Raw genomic sequence first — 22,270 nt, forward strand, 5'->3', positions numbered from 1 at the left:
GAGCGGACAGACTTAGAGTGCCAAGGGGGCGCAGATATCGCCAGATTGCAGAGAGGATCCTGGCTCACGTAGCTGGCGCGGGGGTGTAAGAAGTGTGTAGAGAACAGGATGAGTAATAAAGGCAGTATTTCAGTGCCATGAGGGAGCGGATGTCGCCAAGTTACAGAGGGGGTCCTGGTTCGAGTGGCCAGTGAGGGAGTGGAAAAAATAGTGTAGAGACAGTTAGAAGTGACACGGGGGAGGGAAAGGTGTCACAGGTAGCAGGATTGAACAAGTTCAAGCCATAGAGCTGGGGTGGCGCGTTGGCGTCACAAGAGGGGAACAAACGTACACAGGAAGAGGATTTATCTACCCAATTGGAGCCAAGGGATGTCGTCGTTGAGGCCCTTCTCATGGGACCGCAGACGGTAGACCCACCGTTGTTCCCTTACGTGTAACGCTTTTGAAAGGTCAAATTTACTTTTATTCATGACTTCAAGGATAGTCCATCGAAGGTCAGTGTCCTTGTGGTGTTTTTCCAAAAAGTGACGTGTGAGTTTGGTATTTGTTCTTTTACATCTGATGGTACTGCAGTGTTCGTTAATGCGAATCCTGATTTTTCTGGCTGTCATGCCAACATACTGGAGACCACATGGGCATGTTAAGAGGTAAACAACATTCTCAGTATTGCAATTGCTGAATTTACGTAGTTGCCACGGTTTTCCTGTGCCTATGTTGACTTCTTTCGTGTTGGCAGTAAGATTACAAGATGTACATCCCCCACATGTAAAATGTCCCATCACACGTGGTTGGTCCCAAAGCCTCTGTTGTTCAGTGCCATCTGTAGTTGGCATACTGGCGCGTACTAGTTGATCTCGCAGGTTTTTATTGCGTTTAAATGCAAACAGTGGGGGTTCCCACTGTTTTCCAGTGCTGTTCAGGATGTTCCATCTTTTTCTAATGATCTTCTGCACTGTGTTGGAGAGAGGAGTGAATGTGGTGACACATACTGTTCTTTCGGTGTTCTCTTTTTCCGGTTCCCTTGGGTTGTTTCTTGCTCGCTTCTTAGCCTTGCGTACCATCTTTTTCGGGTAGTGGCGATCAACAAGTTTCTTTTCTAGGTGGGATGCCTGTTCTTCGAAGGTATCAATATCAGAGCAGTTTCTCCTAACGCGAAGAAATTGTCCAACCGGGAGGTTTTGTCTCAGGGCCTTAGGATGATAGCTCTCATATAATAGAAGGCTGTTCTTATCGGTGGGTTTGTTGGGCACCTTGGTGGTGATCCCTTCGTTGGTCATAGTGATGTCTAAATCAAGGAAGATAGCATGATTTTTGTTGATTGTATGGGTGAATCTAAGGTGTGTATCTTTGGTGTTGACCCACTGGACAAATCTTGTTGCTTCTTCTTCAGTACCATTCCATACTATAAGCACGTCGTCTATATAGCGTTTCCAAATCCTGAGATGTTGTAGGAATGGATTGTGTGGATTGTGGATGAAGTCGTCCTCGAATTGCTGAACGTACAGGTAGGCCATACTGGGGGCAAAGGTGCTCCCCATTGAAGTACCAGTGATCTGGTGATAGATGACTTACTCGAATTCGAAGAAGTTCTCAGTAAGTGCAAGTTCCGCACATTCCATCACGAAATGTTGTGGGGTTAGAAAGTCCCACTCTCTGTTGAGGATGATATTTTCCACAACTTCCAAGGTGCGCCTCTGTGGTATGCTCGTGTACAGAGCTTCTATGTCCATGGTTATAAGCCCGTCATTGGTTGTATCCACCGTGAGGTCTCTGAGGAGGCAAAGGACATCCTTCGTATCCCTGAGGTAAGACAATGATTCTTTGACAATGGGGCGGAGGAACCAATCACAGAATTGTGACAGTGGCTCTAATGCTGACCCTATACCAGACACGATTGGTCTGCCTGGTGGGGGCATTCGGTTTTTATGAATTTTCGGGAGTGTATAGAATTTGGGCATTCTGGATTCCTCACTCATGAGGAAGCCGGCCTCTTGTTTAGTGATCCAGTCGTTGCTGAGTGCTTCTGCAACCATGCTTTTGATCCTGGCCATGAGTGGTCCTGTGGGGTCGGTTCTGTGTATGGTGTAGCTGCTGGAGTCAGAGAGTAATCTCAAGCATTCCTCTCGGTACATATCGCTATCCATAATGACTATGGCTCCCCCTTTGTCCGCTGGTTTTATGATTAGGTCTTTATTATTACTTAGATTCTTTAGGGCCGTACGTTCTTTCCCAGTAAGGTTGTCAAACCCTCGCGTGTTCTGGAAGTTGTAGTCTTCAATGTCCTTTAGCACGGCCTGTGGTACCTCCCCGTAGTTTCTTCTAAGAGCTCGATACAGTTCTTGTGGAACTTCTATGCAGCAGCATCCAACGCTGAATAACCCTGAAGAAATTGGAGCTGCCTGTTGGGTGGGGGGGAAGTGGGAGAAATCTGGGTGCTCTGTCCTTTGAGGTCTGCTTCCTGGCAGCCCAGCTGCAGTGGTTGGACAGGTGGCCAGGTGGCTAGCTAATCGAAATTTGGGAGAGACATATCACAGCACTCGTTCCTCATGTTCTTTACAAGTACCAATAGCCCGCAAATGTATTGCCAGGGTATGCTTCCTCACTCAGCGCATTGCATCACATGCTCCAGGGTTCTCCTTACATGGTCTCCCTCGATATCCGGGGGCATACTTTGCTTCTGACCTGAGACCCTGGCATGAATGATCCCCAACCACGGCTGACGACCTCTTTTCTGAAGATCACCTCTTGTCGTTTGACCACCTACAGGCAGACCACAATCCTCCGTCTTGCCAATTCCTCAACTGTCGACAGTTACATAACACACGCTAAACCCTGGGGTCCATAAGGGACAAAGAGCCACCCGTCCATACATTCCTCCAGGCGCTCCTCATCGTGGGGTAAAGTAGTCATCTAATCACATGGATATACCAAAGGTTGCAGGCTCTGCCGTGAGGGGAACGGCTTCCCATTACTTACCTGAATTCCATCCTGTCATCAGCCGTGAGGGAAACAGCTTGGAATCTATTCTGCTCAGACCTCCAGGTCCCTCCGTGAGGGTAACGGCACTACAAGAACTACAAGCCCCAGCAGACTTTGCCAGGTGCCTGCTGTGGGCGGCACTGCGGCGCCAGGAGGCGTGTTAAATCGCGAGCTGCCCTCTCGCAGCGTGGGACGCGCTCACAGGTTGCAGGCTCTGCCGTGAGGGGAACGGCCACCCCCTTACATCAAATATGGGTAAGCGCAAACATCTCTGTAGTCTGGATCAGAAGGGGTTAAAATCTAAAATGCCAAGAAAGTCCGAATCTATAATTTCTTATTTGACCTCGGCGGTGGGAGTATTGAGTAAGGAAATTGCCTACGCAGAAAAGGAACTGGGCTTGGGTACCTCTCCAACCCATGGAGATGGGCCTGTGGTGTCTGAAATAGTGAATAAGAATCCGGTGCCGCTGGAACCTATAGTATTGATAAAAGACCCCCAAGAGGGGAGAGAAGCTCTGAATAATGATGGTGCCCCTTTAAGGGAGGTAGTTGCTGTAATTAATGAACACTCGATGGCCTCAGAAAAAGTCCCAAAAGTGTTGTCCTCGGGTTGTATAGGGAAAAGGAGAGTCACCAAGAAACTGAACACACGGGACAAATGCTTAAAGAAGAGCACCCCTAAGCAGGGGTCTGCTGTGAATGAAATCAGTCAACGAACATTGTGCGATGCGGTGGAGGGCATTTTTAGCTCCAGTCTGGAGCCTATTCTCACTGGCATTGCCAAAGATATAATTGACACTTTGAACACCTGTGTCACGGATATTTTAAATAAATGTGAGCGAATTGATTCCTACATCAGGGACCTTAGAACCTTGCACAGCTCAGTCGATCCTGTTGTGTTATCTGAGGCCTGCCAGGAGATTATGCCACATGCGGGAGACCCTCACCCTATTAGTCAGCCCTTATTACAGGCACAGGCTAAGCTAAAATCTAGTCATCTGGCTAGTTCTGCGCCTGTTAAGAGGTCTCATGTAGAGGGAGGATTAACCCCCGTGTTTGTCCAGAACCCTTTAAATTGTTTACCCAATGGTATGACTGATGATTTTGATGGGTCCTCTTTTAGACAGGGGAGTTGCCCAAGCCCTAATTTGTGTAGACTTGATCTCCCCGCCGAAGCTACACCGTTGATGGCTGTTCTTGTAGGAGTCCCTCCTCTTGATGTTCATGGCAGTGAATCCACCCGGGCACTATTTTGGAAAACTAAAAGCTGGTGGGATCAACACTGTTGTGGTAATGCCGAGATCTCATCTAATATAATAATGGCTAGACGGGTGGGATGGATTAGTAACTGCCCTAAACAAATCGATGGTGACTGCATCATTGTCAACTTTAATAAATGCGATATAGCTGACAGTCTTTTTTGGGATGCCTCTGAGTTAGTGAAGGGAGGCATTAGGGCCAACCTCTGTTTTTTTTAACTCCCCTGTAAGACAAGTGAATGGGAATGCTAACACTGGTACTGGGATAGATCGGAAGAGGTCTTATCAGACTCCTTGTTTTACCCGTAATAGGATGTCTGATCCCTGCCTAGAATGGCCTCTTTGGAGTGTAGAAACAGATCCTCAATCACAATCTCCAAGGCCAGGCAACAAAAGTTGAGATTTAGTTTTAACAAATAGATTCCTCCCTCTGTCTCACCTTGATATGAATGACTGACTAGAGGACCCACTGGCTTGTTCTCCCAGCCCATGCTTAAATGAACGGGCTTTAGAAGCTGAAATTGTCCAAAACTGTAAAATTGTAAGCTGGAATATTGCTGGTTTTAGATCAAAAAGGGATGACACGCGGTGGTTGTCATTCATAAAACAATATGATTTATTTGCCTTGCAGGAAACGTGGGATAGGGCGAATAATTTTTGGCTGGATGGTTTTGAATGTTTCTGTTTGCCTGCGCGCCCAGCCATGGCTGGTAGAGCCAAGGGGGGCCTAGCACTTCTTTTTTCACTAAAGTTAAATGGGACATCAAGGATGTTGGAGTCGGGATCTCATAATTGTCTGATAGCAGAATTATCCACCCCCAATTATCCTAAAATCTTATTTGGTAATTTTTATAATTCTGGGGAATGTGATGTGGTGAACCAACATTTATTACATTTGCAAAGTTTTTTAGAAAATTTTAGGGCAAAGCAATCCACTTTGTTCTATATCATTGTTATGGGCGATTTTAATATTCATTTGTGTGATAGGGATTGCTGTATAGATGACCGTCTGGGACCAGCTCACTCAGTGACGCCTCATTTTGAGCACTCGCAACAGGGGGAGGCTTTGGAGGATCTCCTGGCCAGGGCTAACCTCTTTGAACCTGGATTTAATGCTCGAACTGACAGGGTCTCTACGTTTAAAGCTAAGGATAGGGACACCATTATTGATTATATTTTTTTGTCAACTCCGTTACTAGCTAAGGTAGGGTCTTATAATGCAAGTCTGTCTCCCTTTAGCGATCGTAATCCTGTTATATTAGTGGTTGATAAAGATTGTGGCCTGTTGGGAACAGCAGGAAAGGCGGGAGTTAACTCTGTGGCACCAAGTGACCAGGGGAGGAGGCTAAAATGGTCCAAAGTTATTCCTGATTCTTTCCATGCTGATCTCTGTGAAAAGGCAAAAGATAACATTGCAAAATGTGTGGACCATACTTCCTCAAAGGCGGAGATTGTGAGAGCCTTTGAAGGAATTTGTGGTCAGATAGCTTCTGATTTGACTGTTAAAGCTAAACCAAGAGGTCAGGTGGGTGAAAGGTGGTTTGACAGTAACTGCTCACGGGCCCATCGAAATCTACTCCAAGCTTTGAAAAATACTCCAAGAGATAGGGAACGCATAGTAAATCTTAGGAAATCGTATAATCTGGCGATTCACTCACGTAAACAGGAGATTAAAGAAGAAGTTTGGAATGCACTTTTTTCAATAGAGGTTTTAAAGGATAGTGCGAGATTCTGGGCCCTTGTTAATACACCTTTTTTTCCGGTGTAGAGAATGATCCCATGGAGAGCAGTATCACCGAGGAGCAGTGGCTCACGCATTTTGAGGCAATATATGGGCTCAATGTGGATGGGGATTCCCCTCTGAGTTTGGCAACCTGGCGGGCCTCGCTCCCACTGATATTTGAGGAGGCGGATGTAGAAAAGGCAATCATAGAGACTTCGAATAATAAAGCACCTGGCCCTGATTGTGTCCCGGCAGACCTGTATAAATGTGATACCAAATTCTGGGCAAGGATATTAACTAATGTCTATAATGCCTCGGGTACTCAGGGGTTTCCTGCATCATGGGCCCTATCAACAATCATCCCAGTTTTTAAAAAGGGCCAGAGAGGGGATCCTCAGTGTTATAGACCTATATCCTTAATTGATTCTGCCGTTAAAATATTGGGCAAAGTTGTTTTGGCCAAAATCACAGACTGGGTGATTGACAACGAGGTCCTCTCTAACCTCCAGTATGGATTTAGACAGGGAAGCAGTACTTTGGATCAGTGTCTGAATCTACATCTCATAATAAGAAATATACAATAGCTAAAGAAGGTTCTTTATATATGGGTTTTATGGACCTTTCTTCAGCGTTCGACCTGGTTAACAGGTCGAAGCTGTGAATTATTTTGTTAGATATGGGCATTGATCCTTCTCTAGTTCATTTTCTGGCTGATCTGCATTGGGATATTTCTGCAACAGTCAGGGTTACGCAGGATGGCAAATGTACAAGGCATTTTAAGTCAGGGAGGGGCGTCCGACAGGAAAGTATTTTGGCCCCACTTCTTTTTACCCTTTATATTATTGCTTTAGAAAAATCTTTGGCGGAGGCTTGTTTGGATATTCCGCATGTAGGAGAACTGATTATTCCGGTCCTCCTATACGCGGATGGTGCAGTACTATTAGCTATAATAGTACTGCTATAGGCCTTCAGCGGCTCTTGAATGCATTTGGGGATTTTATGAAATCTTTGGATCTGATACTTAATATCAAGAACTCCCATATTATGATAACAGGTAAAAGAAATAGGAAAATTAAATTGTTCTATTGTAATGGAACAAAGGTATCTAGGGTGCCCTCTTTTACTTATTTGGGGGTGCTATTCGATGAAAGAGGTTCCTGGGTCCCCCAACAGAAGGCAAAAAAGAATGCCGTAATCAGGTCAACGACAGCCCTCTTAGGGTTTGCTCAACGATTGGGTGCAAGACCATTTGAAGCCCTGCTTGGCAGTTATAGATCCAAATGTTTGGCTATTACTACGTATGGCTCAATGATCTGGGGCTATAAACAGCAGGAAGCGGTACAGAAGGTGGAAAATAGATTTTTAAGAACCCTCTTGTCCGTCCCTCAATCGACCTCTACTTTTGCCATCCATCAGGAACTTGGAATGGGCTACGTATCTGATTTAATGAAAATTGCCCCGTTGGTTTGTTGGCTCAAAACCTGGCTTAATCCAGACTTAACCCTGAACCATTGTATCCTGCGGGATTGTGTTTCCCTGGATAAAGCCAGTAGTATCCCGTGGTTGGTCTATGTTAAGCACATGTTCTTTAGATTAGGTCGCCCTGATCTTTTTGACCTCCCGGAAGGCATCAGAAAGAAAGATTTGAAATGGACTAAATCACAACTCTTGAATTTATTGACGTTGGAACGCGAGGAGCGGGAGCTACAGAAACCTCTTGTTAGGGCCCATTATCTGATAATATCCTCTCCATCAATTCACCCCTATTTGAGAATAGTGATCAAGCCCTTCCATCGGTGGCTCCTGACTAGATTCTGTTTTAATTTGATTAACTTTTCCCTGGGCATTATCCCGGGCTGGAGTAAACTAGAGAATCTAGGTCCATGTAAGTGTGATAATTTTTCACCGCAGGATACATTGCACTTCATGTTGTTTTGCGATTTTTACACAGAAATACGAAGGAGGTTTCTAGTTCCTCTTTTGAGGGGCAAGGGTTTTTTAAGGGTCAGGCCAGCTCTCCTCTATTTGCAAATGCTTAGCAATACCTGGGAAATTTTTAATATCGCTAGCTTTTTGGTTGCAGCTGTACGACTTAAAAAAAAAGACTTTCTTTGATAAATCCTGTTTGAAATCATTTATTTTCACATTTAATGAATTTTATATCTACCTGACTGTTTTTAACCTTAATGAAATATCTACTTAAAAATGTTTTTTTTTTTTTAAACGCCCATAATGTTCTATATTTGATATGATTGTGCTAATTTTATAATGTGTATTGTACTTTTTGTGATTTTAAATAATCAAATAAAAGTGGATTGACTGACTGACCAAGCAATACAGTCTCAGACAGGGGCCTCCCTCGACCCCATACATGCGAGGTGGGAAGACAACATGGAGAAGGCATTGCACGATACAGAGTGGAACCAGGCACTACCTTTCCGCGTAGAATTTCCAAGAACGGCAGATAAAAAAATATATAATTTCAAATCTTCACCAGGTGAATCTGACCCCGCAGAACTCCATCTCTATTTCACCACGGCCGACCTGCAATGCCCCTGCTGCCGGACCTGGGAGAAAGATCATTGCCACATGCTGTAGTCCTGCCCTTACCACCAGCTGGAGCGGAGTCAGATACAATACAATTCAATCTTTATTTGGATTTAATTAATTAAAACCTTACAATGAGAAATCAATCATAAAATATCATAAAACCAGGAAAAGTGCAAATGAAAGAGGGGCATTGTGAAACCGCTCACTCATGGTGACTAAAAGGTGGCAATAAATCAAAGTGCATGCGTGCAGTAGCTGTTAGTAATCATGAGAATGCCAACAGTGTTAGTGCACAAAAGACCCCTTGGGGACAACTATGAGAGCGGCAATGAATCAAAAGTGCATGCGTGCTGCAGCTATTAGTGGATGAACATTCCAATAATTGCAGAACAAGTTTGTTCACTGGCAGCCCCTCTGGAGACCAGACGGGAAGAAGGTATAAGAGGATTGCTCGTTCACAGTAGCTGTGGGAACACTAATGATTTAAAGTGCAAGCATGCAGCAGCTGTAGATGGACAGGAGTCTTAGTTAGTCCCTTGTTAACCAAGTGGATTAGCTCACTAGTGACCCCTGTCAGATCCAAATAAAGTGCAAGTGACAAAAAGATAGGAGTAACCATATACAGTGATAAATAGTACATGCTGGAGCAGATACCACGCCGTGCTTCGCAATGTTACTGAACTTTCTTTCCGACATATCCACTTGGGAGGCTTATGTCCTAGGCATATTCAAATGACTGCTAAACAATCTGTAGGAGCTCGCTTTGCTGGGTTGGCCCTGCCCCTTGCCAAGAGAACACTCACCCTACAATGGAAGGGTCCCCAAAAGGACCCACATCACACTACACCTCAAGAAATGACACTGGCTCAGATTCAGAAATGATGCCAGTTCAAGATGTTGACCCACACCTACAAGACCCTGCAAAACGAAGGACTAGCATACATCAACAAACACCAGACCCTCCACTAATCGACCAGACACCTTCGATAAGCTTCCCTCTCCCTCGCAAACACCCCAATGATCCGCCAAGCCAACAGCAGAGGACGCTCCTTCTCGTGTCTGGCAGCCATGGCTTGTAACAACCTCCCCCTTAACCTCAGGACCACGCTGTTGCTCGAGCAATTAAGAAGAGAACTAATGACCTGTATGTTTGAATGATCAAATGTCCACGCAGCAGCATACAGCTCCAGCACCCCGAGATCCTAACAGGTGGTTTGCTGCGCCCTGTAAATGTTTGTTTGATTGATGGAAGGGCCAACCCATACCACTGGTAGCTGCTCGGCAGAACGTGGTACAAAATTGAGAAACAGCCGATGGAACAGCCCTCCGTTACGAAGAAATGCAACATCTTCTCAAGCGCCTTATATCCCACGAATGGGACACGCTTCTCACTCAATTCATTCATAGTATATCAGCAAACAATTCTTCTTCCTAAGACCACCATTACCACACACTGCCCTGTACCCCCAAAAACATGTGCTTCCTCTTCTCGCTCACTCCACACCCACACATGCCCCCGGACCCTCACTCTTCATTTCACTTCTGTTGAACATATGGAAGAGACGTACACCAGACACCTCGCCCCAGCCTGCCAGCACTGCTCTCTCAAACTCTTTTTCGGTCCCACCCAGATCTGGCCTGCCAAATCTATCTGATGTGCTCATGCCTGCCCTGTACATCCATGCCCCATATCATCTCCCGGTTACTATTGTTTTATTTTGAGGTTACATGTTAGCATACTTGCCAGTGCGGGACTCTAACTGGATAACACTGTACCAACTGCCCAAACTGTAGTCTGATTACACTAATGTTTGATTTCAGAACTCCCTGTTCAGGGATTTTCTAGCCTCAATTGTATGACACAATGTTGAAAAACCCCAATAAAAACATTTTTTTAAAGATAGTCCCCATTACATGTTTGTAAGCAATGACATGTGGATTTTGGTGCTGAAAACACTAAAATCTACATGGTACAGTACACATTGCCCCTATTCAATTTCGGCAGGTTTGAGCTGCCAAAATTGAACAAATGTTGTAGCATTTAACGTGAATAGCATCTGTTACCTCGCATGCCAAAACTACGCATGGCTTAACAACGCAGTCAATGACACAACTATGTTGTTACCACAAGTTCCATTACAATGCAAGTCATTACAAAGACTTGCTTTAGGGAAGCGCTGGACTTTGGAATAGTTTGAATTACTATTCCAACTCCGGTCAGTGTGTCAGTAGGGAAGGTGTTGGATTTAAAATCCAACACCGCATTCCCTAAAGCAAGTCGTTGTAATTACTTGCATTGTAATGGAACTTGTGGTAACGTCGCAGTCGTGGTACTGACTGCGTTGTAAAGGCACATCGATGTAATGCCTGCGGTGTAATAGATGTTTCCTATTTATTGTATCTGATAATTGTAGGATACGTTAAATACTTCCCAACTTATAATTTCGACCCATGGGCACACAGGTGTTTACACATTGTTCAGAATACACCGACCCACTAGTGATCAGGCCCTAAACCATGTGCACCTTCAAACATATTACACAGGGCCAACATGTATGGACTGTGGTATGCACGAGGGCCGCATTAATGCCAGCAGGGTGGGAGCTGGGCTTTTGGAGGGTTGCGGGGGTGTAAAGTGGGCATAGGGAAGCAAAGCTTTTGTGTTTTGAGAATAAATGGAGCTGTAAAATGGTATATTTCCGCGTTTATTTAACTTTTGGACTTTGGACGTGCACTCAGACATGGATGCCTTCACGTTTTAGCAAATTAACATTCCGTATGACAAAAGACTACACTCACAGGTACATATTAACGTTATACTACAAATATATGTTAACATATGCCTGTATTTAAACAAATCTCATCCTGTTTTTTAACTCTCCATGCTGTCTACCTGGTCAGCTTTTGGCTTTAATTTATGAAATAGAGCATGGAGAGACTCTCAGCAGAAGCACCATTTTCAGTATTTTTCTGCTTTTAAAAATAAATAGAGATAGGAAACAAATTGTTTTTTGTCTGAATTTATCTGTAAAAATCAGTAAAAGCGGAAAACCGGAAGCCTTAATAATAATGTTGTCCATATATAATGGCAACCCACAGGGCTCCACATACCATGTGGCCAGCCTCTTAGTTTACTATTGGCATTGTTGTCAGGGTGGGAGATGATATGAATGTTTCTACGCTCATTTTATTTTAACGGTCTCATTTTAAAACATACCTCTCAATGCTCTGCTATAATGTGATGTATTATAGTGAAACATTTCTGCATGCTAGCATAATGCACTATTTTGTTTGATTTTGTTTTCAGACTTTACCAATTTTTGCGCATTTGTTGCAAGATGTCTTTAAAATGAATGTATTCCTAAAGTTAAGTGGTATAGAGCACCTTCTTTGCTTCTTTTCTGTTACTTCAGTTGGTGTGTAAATAAATGCTTGCCCCTTTATTTAATCTCTTTCTAAGTGTTAGTGCCGTCTCAATAAACAGCAGCCCACGACTGCTGTTCACCTGGTGGCTGTATAGAAAGTCAGTAGGGCGGCAAGTGGCCCCCTAGCCATACTTTGATTATCACTGCCCTATGTGAACTGTAGACTGTTGACCTTTTATTACTGAAGGTAAGGACCATAGTAACAGAATCCATTGATTGTTGTAGGTCAGTGATCTCTGATATACTTGTTTTCTGAATCTGCTTATCCCTTGTTCAATTTCAGGCGGGTATGGGGTGGACTTCTCCAAAGTCAGTGAAGATGTCAGATCAGGGATCTCAATGGTTGCCCAAAAGTTACTATCACATGGCGTGACCTCCTTCTGCCCGACCCTTGTGACCTCACCACCCTCAGTCTACCAAAAAGTAAGTGTATGCTGTAAAGGCTGTCTGCTTTTATATTATGTTATATACTTTTATCAAGCAAGCGTTTACCAGCCAGTGACACTGTGGTGCTATTGTTCTGGGTTATATCCTTTGTCAGTAGAGCATTGTCAGTTTCGGATCAAAGGATCAGTATTTTGAGGCCCTGCCTGTTCTATGATGGTTCCTTTTGCCTAGAAGATATAGCAGACGTTTGTTCAATAATGCTCCAATAACCAAGAATTGCGTGCCTTCCAATAAGGTGGGCACTGCTGCTGTTACTACAGCTGCTAAAAATGCATAGGATAAGTTAGAGAAATTTTTGTCTCTGAATTTTGGATTGTCTCATTTATATATTTGTGACGCACCAGAACAGTAAACAAGTAACATATCCGTTAGTTACTCACCATCCTATGCCAAAAATAGATTCAGTTGTGTGTCGGGAATCAAAAAGTACAAGTAGGTTAAATAAAGAAAACTTGAGATAGATTGCAGAGACTGAGTCAAAGAAAAACAAGTAGGATAGGGACGACTGTCAGGTGGCCAGGAGAGCGAATAGGAAGCTGCTATGCAAAACCAGGGATGGGAGCATGAGGACGCTTACAGAGGACAACATAGGGTGAAGAATTACAAAAATGCAACATGAGAAAATGGCATTTGATTGTTAAAGCTGATGGAAGAGGAGAAGATGTATCCACACTAAGGGAGTGTGTCTCTATATGCTTTCCCTCTTTCAGGAGAGTGATGGGCAGGAAAGAACACAAGAGGGTCTTAAGAGGGTCGGGGAAGAAAGACATTAAACATTGATAAATTGAAAGAGCACGTGGATCTCAAAGAGTATGATGTTACTACACCTAATAGATTTTAAACGGGTGATTTACAGCTTTATGCCCAAAAAAAGGTTAGTCTCTCACCATCTCATGCCATCCATTTGAGAGTTTAAAATTGCAGGACTGCCCCATAAAAGTATTGAGTAGCATCTTATGTGTTCTGAATGTTTAGGCTAGAGATGGGTTTAGCTGCTTACAAGAGCTTGGGTGCTCTTGTGTGTTAGGTAAAATTAGGTAATACAGAATAGGGAACACAGAGAGGGGCTTTCAGTGTTGATACATATGTTAAGAGCATGTTATTCAATCATTGGTCAGCAACGATTTTAGCCTGCAGTGCCATCATTACAGTTCATGGACTATTTGCTCATTGTATTGCTTGTTAAGTGCATGTTAAGTATAGTGCAGAGAACTGAGACTTGCAGACACAAATTTCCATAAGATTTAGAAGCTTTCTCTATCTAAGAAGGGACTTTGTCCATGAAATAACATGGATGGCCATATTAAATGAGAAGATTTACTGCTGACTTTGAACAACTGGATGGCCTTCCACATGAATGCTTCCCTCAGTTCTCCTGGTGGCACTAGATTCTTATCCTTCAGGAAGCAGAGGCAGAAGCTGGTGTGGGATTCTGAACTATGTCCTCTAAAAAGCCTGACACTTTGACTGTGAGGCTGAGGTTGGGGGAGGACGTGGTGATGCGATGCAGCAGTTTGATACAACCACTCTCCCTTTCCAGCATGGCAGCACCTGAGGAAAATGTTTGCTCTGGCTCACCACTTGATCATACATGCCATAGACCCCATTCAGGCAGGAAACATCGGATTTTTTTAAAAGCCAAAAATGGCTTTACTTTGGATGTCTCCCGTCTGAAATTTCCTCTGCTTCAATAGAAGTCAATGGGGGGAATTTATTCTCCTCCTGTTTTAGTTTATTTTAAATCTCCTATTTTCATCTTCTAAAAAAGTTGGCATGTATGCTTAATTGAACTGTTCGCAGAGAGCAAGGTGGGCGGAACGAATAGTTTGGGGTAGAAAAGGTAGAGTGGAATGGTCTGCATGCTCGCCCTAGCGGGTGCAAACAGTGTACCATGAAAAGAGAATAAGAGGGTACCCTGCGAGTATGAGGGAAGACTGACAGGGTACTGACAGGGTCACTGAAAGGGACGGGAATGGTAGGAAGGATGGCCAGGAAGGGAGGTCAAGGCAAATTTATTTATCTGTTAATATTATTTTTTTCCTAAGCAATTGTGGCCCCAGGGAGTAGGCTTTGCGGCCCACCCCGGGGGTCCCCTGACCACAGGCAAAGAACCTCTGTCCTAAAGCATAAATTAATTATTGCCTCATTAATTAAAAGACCTGTTGTATTTGGTGGTTGAGGCTTTTGGATGAACAAGCCCAACTAAAGCAGTGCTTTTAATTAATTATAAATCTGCCATGAAAGGTTGGTGTAAATTTTGTCTTGAAATCTAATGCTTGCATTGCAAACGACACCACCGTTGCAGAGTGCCATGCGGGTTCTAACTTATGTTTTTCAATAGGTTCTACCTCAGATCACAGTGACAGAAGGGGGTCCCCATGGAGCAGGTGTTCTAGGTAAGCAGGACTTTTATCTGTTTGCTTCTGGTGCCTCTGCTCATATGTATCTTTTGTTTCTGGCATAGAGGAGAAGAAGTTGCATGCCCCTCCACAGTTCTTTATTCAGCACCTCTTTCATTTCACTTCACTGTGACTATATATTGCGTCACATGATGCTTTATATTGTGATGTAGATGGAGAAAAACACCTTCTCAAACTTGAATTGTGATGCTGTTCGTTAAAAAAGGAGATGGGCGTCTCACTATCTCACCATGGCTGAGCCCAAGTCTATCTGAGCCTTTAGCGATCCATATAATAATTAGATAGGAGACCTCTATTTTGTTTCTGGTGTTTAAACTAGTTTCTGTAATCATAGTGCCTTCAAGTGCTGAGAAAACCGTGGTTATGTTAATCTCAAATGATGGAAAAAGATATCACTAGCTTTAAAGCTCTTAATTCGTCAAATCAAGAATAAAGCATCCTCCACACCAGTCCTGGGTGTGGAACATTCTATGATTTTACATCTTGAAAGAGTATGTATGTATTTGTATGGTATTTCTATAGCGTGTACACACCCAAAGGTAGCGGAGCTCTGAACATGGTTAAGGACAAGCATAAAGTCAATGAGTAATAGGAGAAGAAGCTGGGTTGTGGACGGTTAATGCTTCGTGATATAATGCTCTTTAAAGAGGTGAGTCTTAAACTCTTTCCTAAATTAGAGCTGTGTTGGGGGAGGCTGATGGATACAGGTATGTTGTTTCAGGTCTGGGTGCATAGGTGGAAAAGGCTTGCATAACTATACAACACATTTGGTCATATGCTTTGCTGAGTGTGTACAGTGCATACTTACTCTATCATAAGCGTTTGGAAAGGTTCCGCTCTATCATTCTTTTCCTTCGTTTATAATAACACCATGTGCCTGATTTGGGCATAAACCAACTCAGTAAAATTTGCCTTCACTTCAGGACAGCAACAAAACTTGAAAATATACATACTAGTGAATGTCTGTCTTTCCACTTCGGAATATGTATATTTTCAGACCCTGTTAAGGATTTTATTATGAGTTTGGCCCGTTTTTCTACAGGGGTATCAGCGGGCTGGATTTCCTCATTCTGACTTGTATTCATGCAGCAAACTTCACGGATTACAAGTTTTTTTCCCAGAATAGGAAATACCATCATGGTCATTAACCCTTCATAAGTGCCAGGAACCTGGAGTTATTGCTCCTGTTGAAAATCTGCCAATAGTACTGTGTACCTTCCTACCTTTCCAGAAACATCTCATGTGCTTCAATCATTCTTCACTGTCTCTCAGCACCACCTCAAGTCTTCTGTTAATATAAGAGAAAATACACCACTCCTCTGTGCTGCTAAAATGGGTCACCCATCAATAACTAAAACAAGATCTACCTCCTAATATGAAGCTGTGATAGGGAGTTGACTCACCAAGATATCCCCTGTTATTGGGATCCTGGGACCCTCCCAGGATAAGCTTAATAGTGCCCAGGGTAGCATTCTAAAGCCAAGAGCCATCTCAGTGGATAATAAAGGCATCTTCTTGGACCCTGAACAGTGTTCACCTCCTGGATGATCCTTCTGTGCTGGCATATGTGAAAATCTCATGTTCACTTCTTTCTCTCAATTCGTGTGCATTCTCCTCCACCTCATCACCAACTCCAACTCCAACATTCCAGTGATGACCTCAGACACTTCATCTCTGGCTTAAATTGATACATTCTAAATCAAAGAGACATACGTGTGGGCATTCTTTCACTTGCCAAAGATGTATAAACCCTGGTAAATACATTCACACATTGAGTAATCTTTCCAAAGTTACCGTAAATAGTCTTCACACCAAGTAAAATCAGAATCACCCTGGTTCCTGTTCAGTGAATTCACTCTTCCCACCAGGTATCCTACACATTCGTGAAGAATGAATATGTTATGTTACTGGTACTTGTTACGTGTGTGCACACCATATGGTTTCATGGCGCTGGGGTGGAGACGGGTAAGTTAAGTTACTGTTGAGAAAGACATTAGTTGTACACTTGTCTAAATAGCCAGGTTTTTAACAAATTTCTGAATCTTAAGTAGGTTGAGGCTGATCTGATCTCTGGAGGAAAAGAGTTCCAGATATTGAGTGCGGTGACTGAGAATCTGGTACCACGCATTGTCTTCTTGAATTTAGGTACGGACATGCAGTTTATGAGGGCAGGCCACAGTATGTGTTTTGGAGTGTACTTCTGGATTTGGGAAGTGATGAAGGCAATACTTTTGTTATTAAGTGCTTTGACGAAAATGCAATCAGTTTTTGAAGATTGTTATTTCTTCCTCAGGCAACCAATGGAGGTCTTTCATCAAGGGGGTGATGTGGCACTGTTTAGGTTTTCGATCTATTAATTGGTCTGGCTGGTTTTGAACAATTTGAAGCAAATTATTGAGGCATTTTGGTAGGTCCACATATAGAGAGTTGGCATAATCTATCCTAGAGATAAAAAGGGCGATAAGAGCTTGGATAAGGGCCTCCCAAGTAAGGAATTTTGCCATTTTCCTAATTCTGCAGAGCATTAAGAAGGATGAGGAAATTACTGCCCTGATTAATGGCTTCATAGAGAGTTCAGCATCAATAATCACCCAATACTCTTTGCTGATTTTTTGGGGGTAGTGGGAGGGCTCCCATCTCGGTAGGCCAGAATGATGCAGTCCAGTATTCGAGCTTGCCTTTATTGATGACGATTTCACTTTTGTCTGCTTTCAATTTCAGATGTTCGTTGTTCCTTCAGTTTAGATGGACAGCATCGTGGTTTGAAAGTTCTCCTTAGATTCAGGGGAGTTGTCAATCCTGAATAGTAGTTGCATGTCATCTGCATAGTAAAAATTGTGCAGTTCCTATTTTTGAGTGTGTGGACTAGAGAACAAATTTATAAATTGAAGAGATGTGGAGAGAGGGAAGAGCCCTGTGGGACTCCACAATCCTGGTGGACTTTTGATGCATTGTACTGGCTGCGGTAGACCAATTGGGAATGGTCCTTTACAAAGGAGATGATCCAGTTAAGTACTTGGCCCGCGGCACGGTCCACTAGAAGAATATGGTCCACTGTGTCGAATGCCACTCTCACATTCTTCACGCATGTCCCTCATCACAAAGAGGATAACTGCTTCTGTGGAATGGGCTGAGCGGAAACCTGCCTGACATGGGTCCAGAAATTTGGGCTCCTCTAGGAAAGCACAGAAGTTTCATGCTACATGAGCTTCTAGTACCCTAGCCAAAAAAGGTAACAGGGATATGAGGTGGGTTTTTCAGTGTAAGTGGGTCTTCGCCAACGTTCTCCTGGAGGGGTACCACTATGGCCTCCTTGAATATGCTGGGTACCTTCCCTAAGTTGAGGGAGAGGTTTAGGAGTGAGAGCCTGGATCTCGGATATTGGAGATTAACGTTTTTAGCCCTATAGGGAGGCAGGTATCATTTGGCGAGCCTGATTTTACTTTGATCTTCTGGTCCTTGAGGCAATCCTTACTGATATCAGGGAATAAAAATGAGGTGACAGGGTTCATCTCTTCCAGAGTCATTTTATATGACTAAGAGCTTATATAGATGCTTGCTTTAATAGTCTTGATTTTATCAATGAAAAAAGTTTTGAGTGTGTCACAGAGAGGCTAGGAGGGGGCGATGGGTAGTGTGGCTCTCTCTGGATTTGAGAGTTCAGATACCATTCTGAAGATCTCCTGGGATTTCTTTTATAGACAAGATGATTTTTTTTAGTGAAAAAGGCAGATTTGGATTGCAAAATGTTCTTTTTGTATTAAAATCCAATTAAAACTAAACTTTATTCGGCATCAAAGACATAAAACACAAGAAATGAATGCATCTCACCCCTTACAATTATTAAAATGCATAGTGCATTTTGTATTCTTTAATGTGCTTTACAAAGATTTTCTTTGCATCAGAGGAATACTTTTTCTGTCATTTACATTCACGCTAGTGTAATTGTAGCTTGGTTAGTTTTAGATCGTCTGCGAACCATTCGAGGCATTGTGTCATCTAGCCTGTCTTGATTTGTGTAGGGGGCATGGATATTGCTGGCTGTCATTAGCCAGTCTGAGATTGCTTTTCCATACAGACCAATGTTCTTATTTAGATCAGGTATAGTTGTCAGAGAGTAATAGAAGGAGCTCTGACCGAGCCATCACTAGCTCCTAGAGAAGATTCTAAGATGAGGTGGTAGTTTTTTGGGGGACAGTTCAGTTAATTACTATTTGATTAGATGGTGGTCGGCCCACACACATGGGGATACTGTGAGGTTGGACAGGGATAAATGTGAAGTCCAAATTTGGTAAAATGGTTGGACCTTGATGTGGGTGGAAGAGAGCACCTGTTGTTCTTAAGTATCCACTTCTGAGGTGGTCAGAGATGTTCATAGATGATTGTCCTTCTTTGTCGTTGTTTACCCAGTTGAAAATGCTGATAGGTAAGGTATTTGTGTGGTCGACAAAGAAGGGGTAGATTAACTCATTGAATAGCTGTGGGAAGTGCTGCATGTAGTCTGTAGGTAAGGAAGCATATGAGGGAAGTAGTTAGAGATTCTAGCTTGATTATGAGGCTGTTGGGATGTTTAGTGAAGTGAGTTTGGTGAATCTGAGGTGTTTCTTAATAACTGCAAGAGCACAGTCTCCTGTTATACTTACTGGTCAGTTGGTTTGGAGGATATAGTAGTTATTGGGTAGGGTGGTGAGGGTGTCATGGGAGGACTCTTCAGTGTGCCACGTTTCGGTCAATAGAAAAATGTCTGGTGATTTAGAGTGATAGATCTCTATTTGGTGTTTCACTATGGAGCAAGTGTGTGAGTATATCGCAAAGGTTAAGTATGTCAAATTGATATTCGCCCGTATACACGCTTGTCGTGTATATCTCTACACAGGACCGAGACCCAGTGTTTTCCTGTGAAATTATAGAGATGTAAACATTGACACAATTCAAGACATGGCTGTCTCTTTCCTTCAGTGGTTTACATTGTGCCAGTACAGTAATGCCATTGAAATATTCCCTGTGGATGGCATTAGATCTGAAGTCCAGGGAGACAAAATTATATATATATGGAGAGTGCCTTTCTTGTTCAAATAAAAATTAATATTTTTTTACAAAGAAGTGTTCTTTTTGTCTGTGTAGACTGTAACTTAATATGGCTGTGGCCATTAAAGTGACGCTTGGTTTTAGATGATTACTTCAGTTCACTGCCTCAAACGTGAAGGCATGAATTGAACATGAAGCCACCCTCTCGGTGTGAGAGTTGGTCCCATGATGCTGTCGACTTCTGCAGTTGACCTTAGTTTTAGGTACATAACATGTAGTCTTAGTAGTGTTGGGCATGGGGAAGCCTTTGGTTGCTAGAGTGGACCTATAGAAAGGTGGCATTTTTGGCCCTGGAGAAATGACTCTGGGAGGAGAGGGATATTTAGGACACCCGCTTGGTGCCCCCATTTTTCCTACGCACAGCTCCAAGGCTCCTCATTTGACAACACGTAAGGGCTTTTAGTAGGGGTGTGCGCAATTAGCATAATTTGCTTTGGCATATTTAACAACGTTTCCGCAAAATTAGGCCAAATCTAATGTAATTGCTCAAAATGCAAATCCAGCATTTAGCATGCTAATATGGTTTTAAATGCATCTTCTTGTCAATTTTTGACACAATTACACATTTTGAGCTAAAAAGAATTGTGAATAAACAAAGGTACAAGGAACAACAGATGTTCAGGTTCTTGTACTCGCTGTAAATCTTTACTGTAAGTCACCTGCTTTTGGCAATGTAATTATAAAATGTTGTGTAAAGATGTAATTTTGAGATTAAGTGTGATGCAAAATCCCCCAAATTGTGTGAATCGCACCAGTGTAATTTTAATTTTGCCCAGGCCTAGTTATGAGATGTGAACAGGGCATAAAATCCTGGAAAAATGTCTTGGCCTGAGGTAGGCTGTAAGGAAACAGACTTTGTGCAGACTTCCCCTCACTTTTTGCCCCCATTTGGACTACTAGCAGCTGTGTTTTTTTTTTAAACTCGGAGTTCAATTAGGCATGCTAATCAGACCTCCGTGTCAGCCTTCTGACCCTATACAAACTGCATGCCGAATTTGATACAGGGGTACCTAGGGTATGTAAGGCAGGGTGTCCACCCAGGGTTGCAACACTATTTTTGCCGCCCTGTGTGTGACAAAGTACAGAATGGCCCACAGCCTGCCGCTGCAGTCTGGAAGGGCAGTGTTTTACACTGCCAGCTCGACTTTGCTATTCACACCAATGGCCAAGCCACCCCAACCCTAAACAGTATATATGTCTCACCTAAGGAAGGCCCATAGAGCCATATGGCAGGGAGCTGTATTTTGGTAAGTAAGGCATATATTTTTCATATGTCTTAACAGCAACACCTTCAAATTGTCGTTTTGCTGTTGATAAAGTTAGTAGCCCCATTGGCTAGTACAGGGTTCAAGGTTGGCACCCCAACCCGGCTAACTCCTGAATGATTCTACCTAGCTGGGTCATGTAAGGTATTAAATTAATCATGTCATTAAATGTGACTTGATGATCAAGTCGACATTTATGCCAATTTTAAAGATAGGAATCTATTAGAAAGTTGCCACTCTGTACTCCCTGGCCTCACAAGTGCCCTGGTACTACAGACAGCTTTCTGACTACCTGGGCAGATGTGTGAACGACTCCCCAGCCCAGGAACGAAGGCAGGAGCTGCGGAGAGAGGAGTCACCTCCTCCCACAGGATGGCCACTCATGAGGATTAGCCGCAAGGCAGGCTTCAAAGGGAAGTAGCACTAACACTCCTGAGCAGGATGCCTTTTGTTCTTGCCGACAAAGTGGGGACAGGGCAAGGAGGGAAAACCCGCCCCTAAACCGTGTCTACCATGGGCATGTAGCCAAAACTAAGCTCCTTGTGACCAAGGAAGGGTTGCGCCATTTTGAAAGGGGCAAGAATGTGGCACTCTGGGATAGCCAGATGCCACACATCACAGGAACTTTGTCACAAGGTAGAAGGGACCCAGTAGCCCCTTGGCTACTGACCGGGTGGCCCCCCTCATATCACTTTCCTGGCATAAATATGGCATCCCTGCACCCGTTCATGCTGGAAATGTTCAGAGGACCAAAGAAGGACTGTGCAGCTGCCCTTGGATTTGCACAAAAGGGAGGCTGAACTGCCAGAAGGACGACACCTGCTGCACTTTGGGCTAGTGAAGTTTGAACTGGTTCTGTGGCTCCTGGCTTTGGGAAAAGTTGATTCCCAGCCTACAGCAGTGACTCCAAGCATAAGTCAGTTGATCTTTTGGAACCAACTCCAGGGACGCAACTGAAATTGCCCAAACCAACAAGTTGGTACCCACCGCTGACGTGTTGCCGCTTCCAGTCACCAGGCCTCAAGAACCTCAAATCCGAGATAGCCTGTAATTACCTGGAATGCTGTCCAAGACTGGATTTGTTGCACCCAAGGGACACTAGCCCCCCACCTAA

At 43.5% G+C, this 22,270-nt stretch overlaps 1 protein-coding gene across 2 annotated transcripts in view; it reads left to right on the forward strand.

Moving 5' to 3' along the window:
- AMDHD2 (amidohydrolase domain containing 2) overlaps window positions 1-22,270 on the forward strand; it is a 300,831-nt gene that overhangs the window by 89,842 nt on the left and 188,719 nt on the right. For both annotated transcript variants that reach the window (XM_085632173.1, XM_085632174.1), the window contains exons 4-5: window positions 12,220-12,359; window positions 14,725-14,779. In XM_085632173.1, coding sequence (XP_085488299.1) covers window positions 12,220-12,359; window positions 14,725-14,779 — 195 coding nt within the window. The remainder of the gene's footprint in view (window positions 1-12,219; window positions 12,360-14,724; window positions 14,780-22,270) is intronic.

Source organism: Triturus cristatus, chromosome 10, assembly GCF_964204655.1.
Source record: "Triturus cristatus chromosome 10, aTriCri1.1, whole genome shotgun sequence".
NCBI classification, from domain to species: Eukaryota; Metazoa; Chordata; class Amphibia; order Caudata; family Salamandridae; genus Triturus; species Triturus cristatus.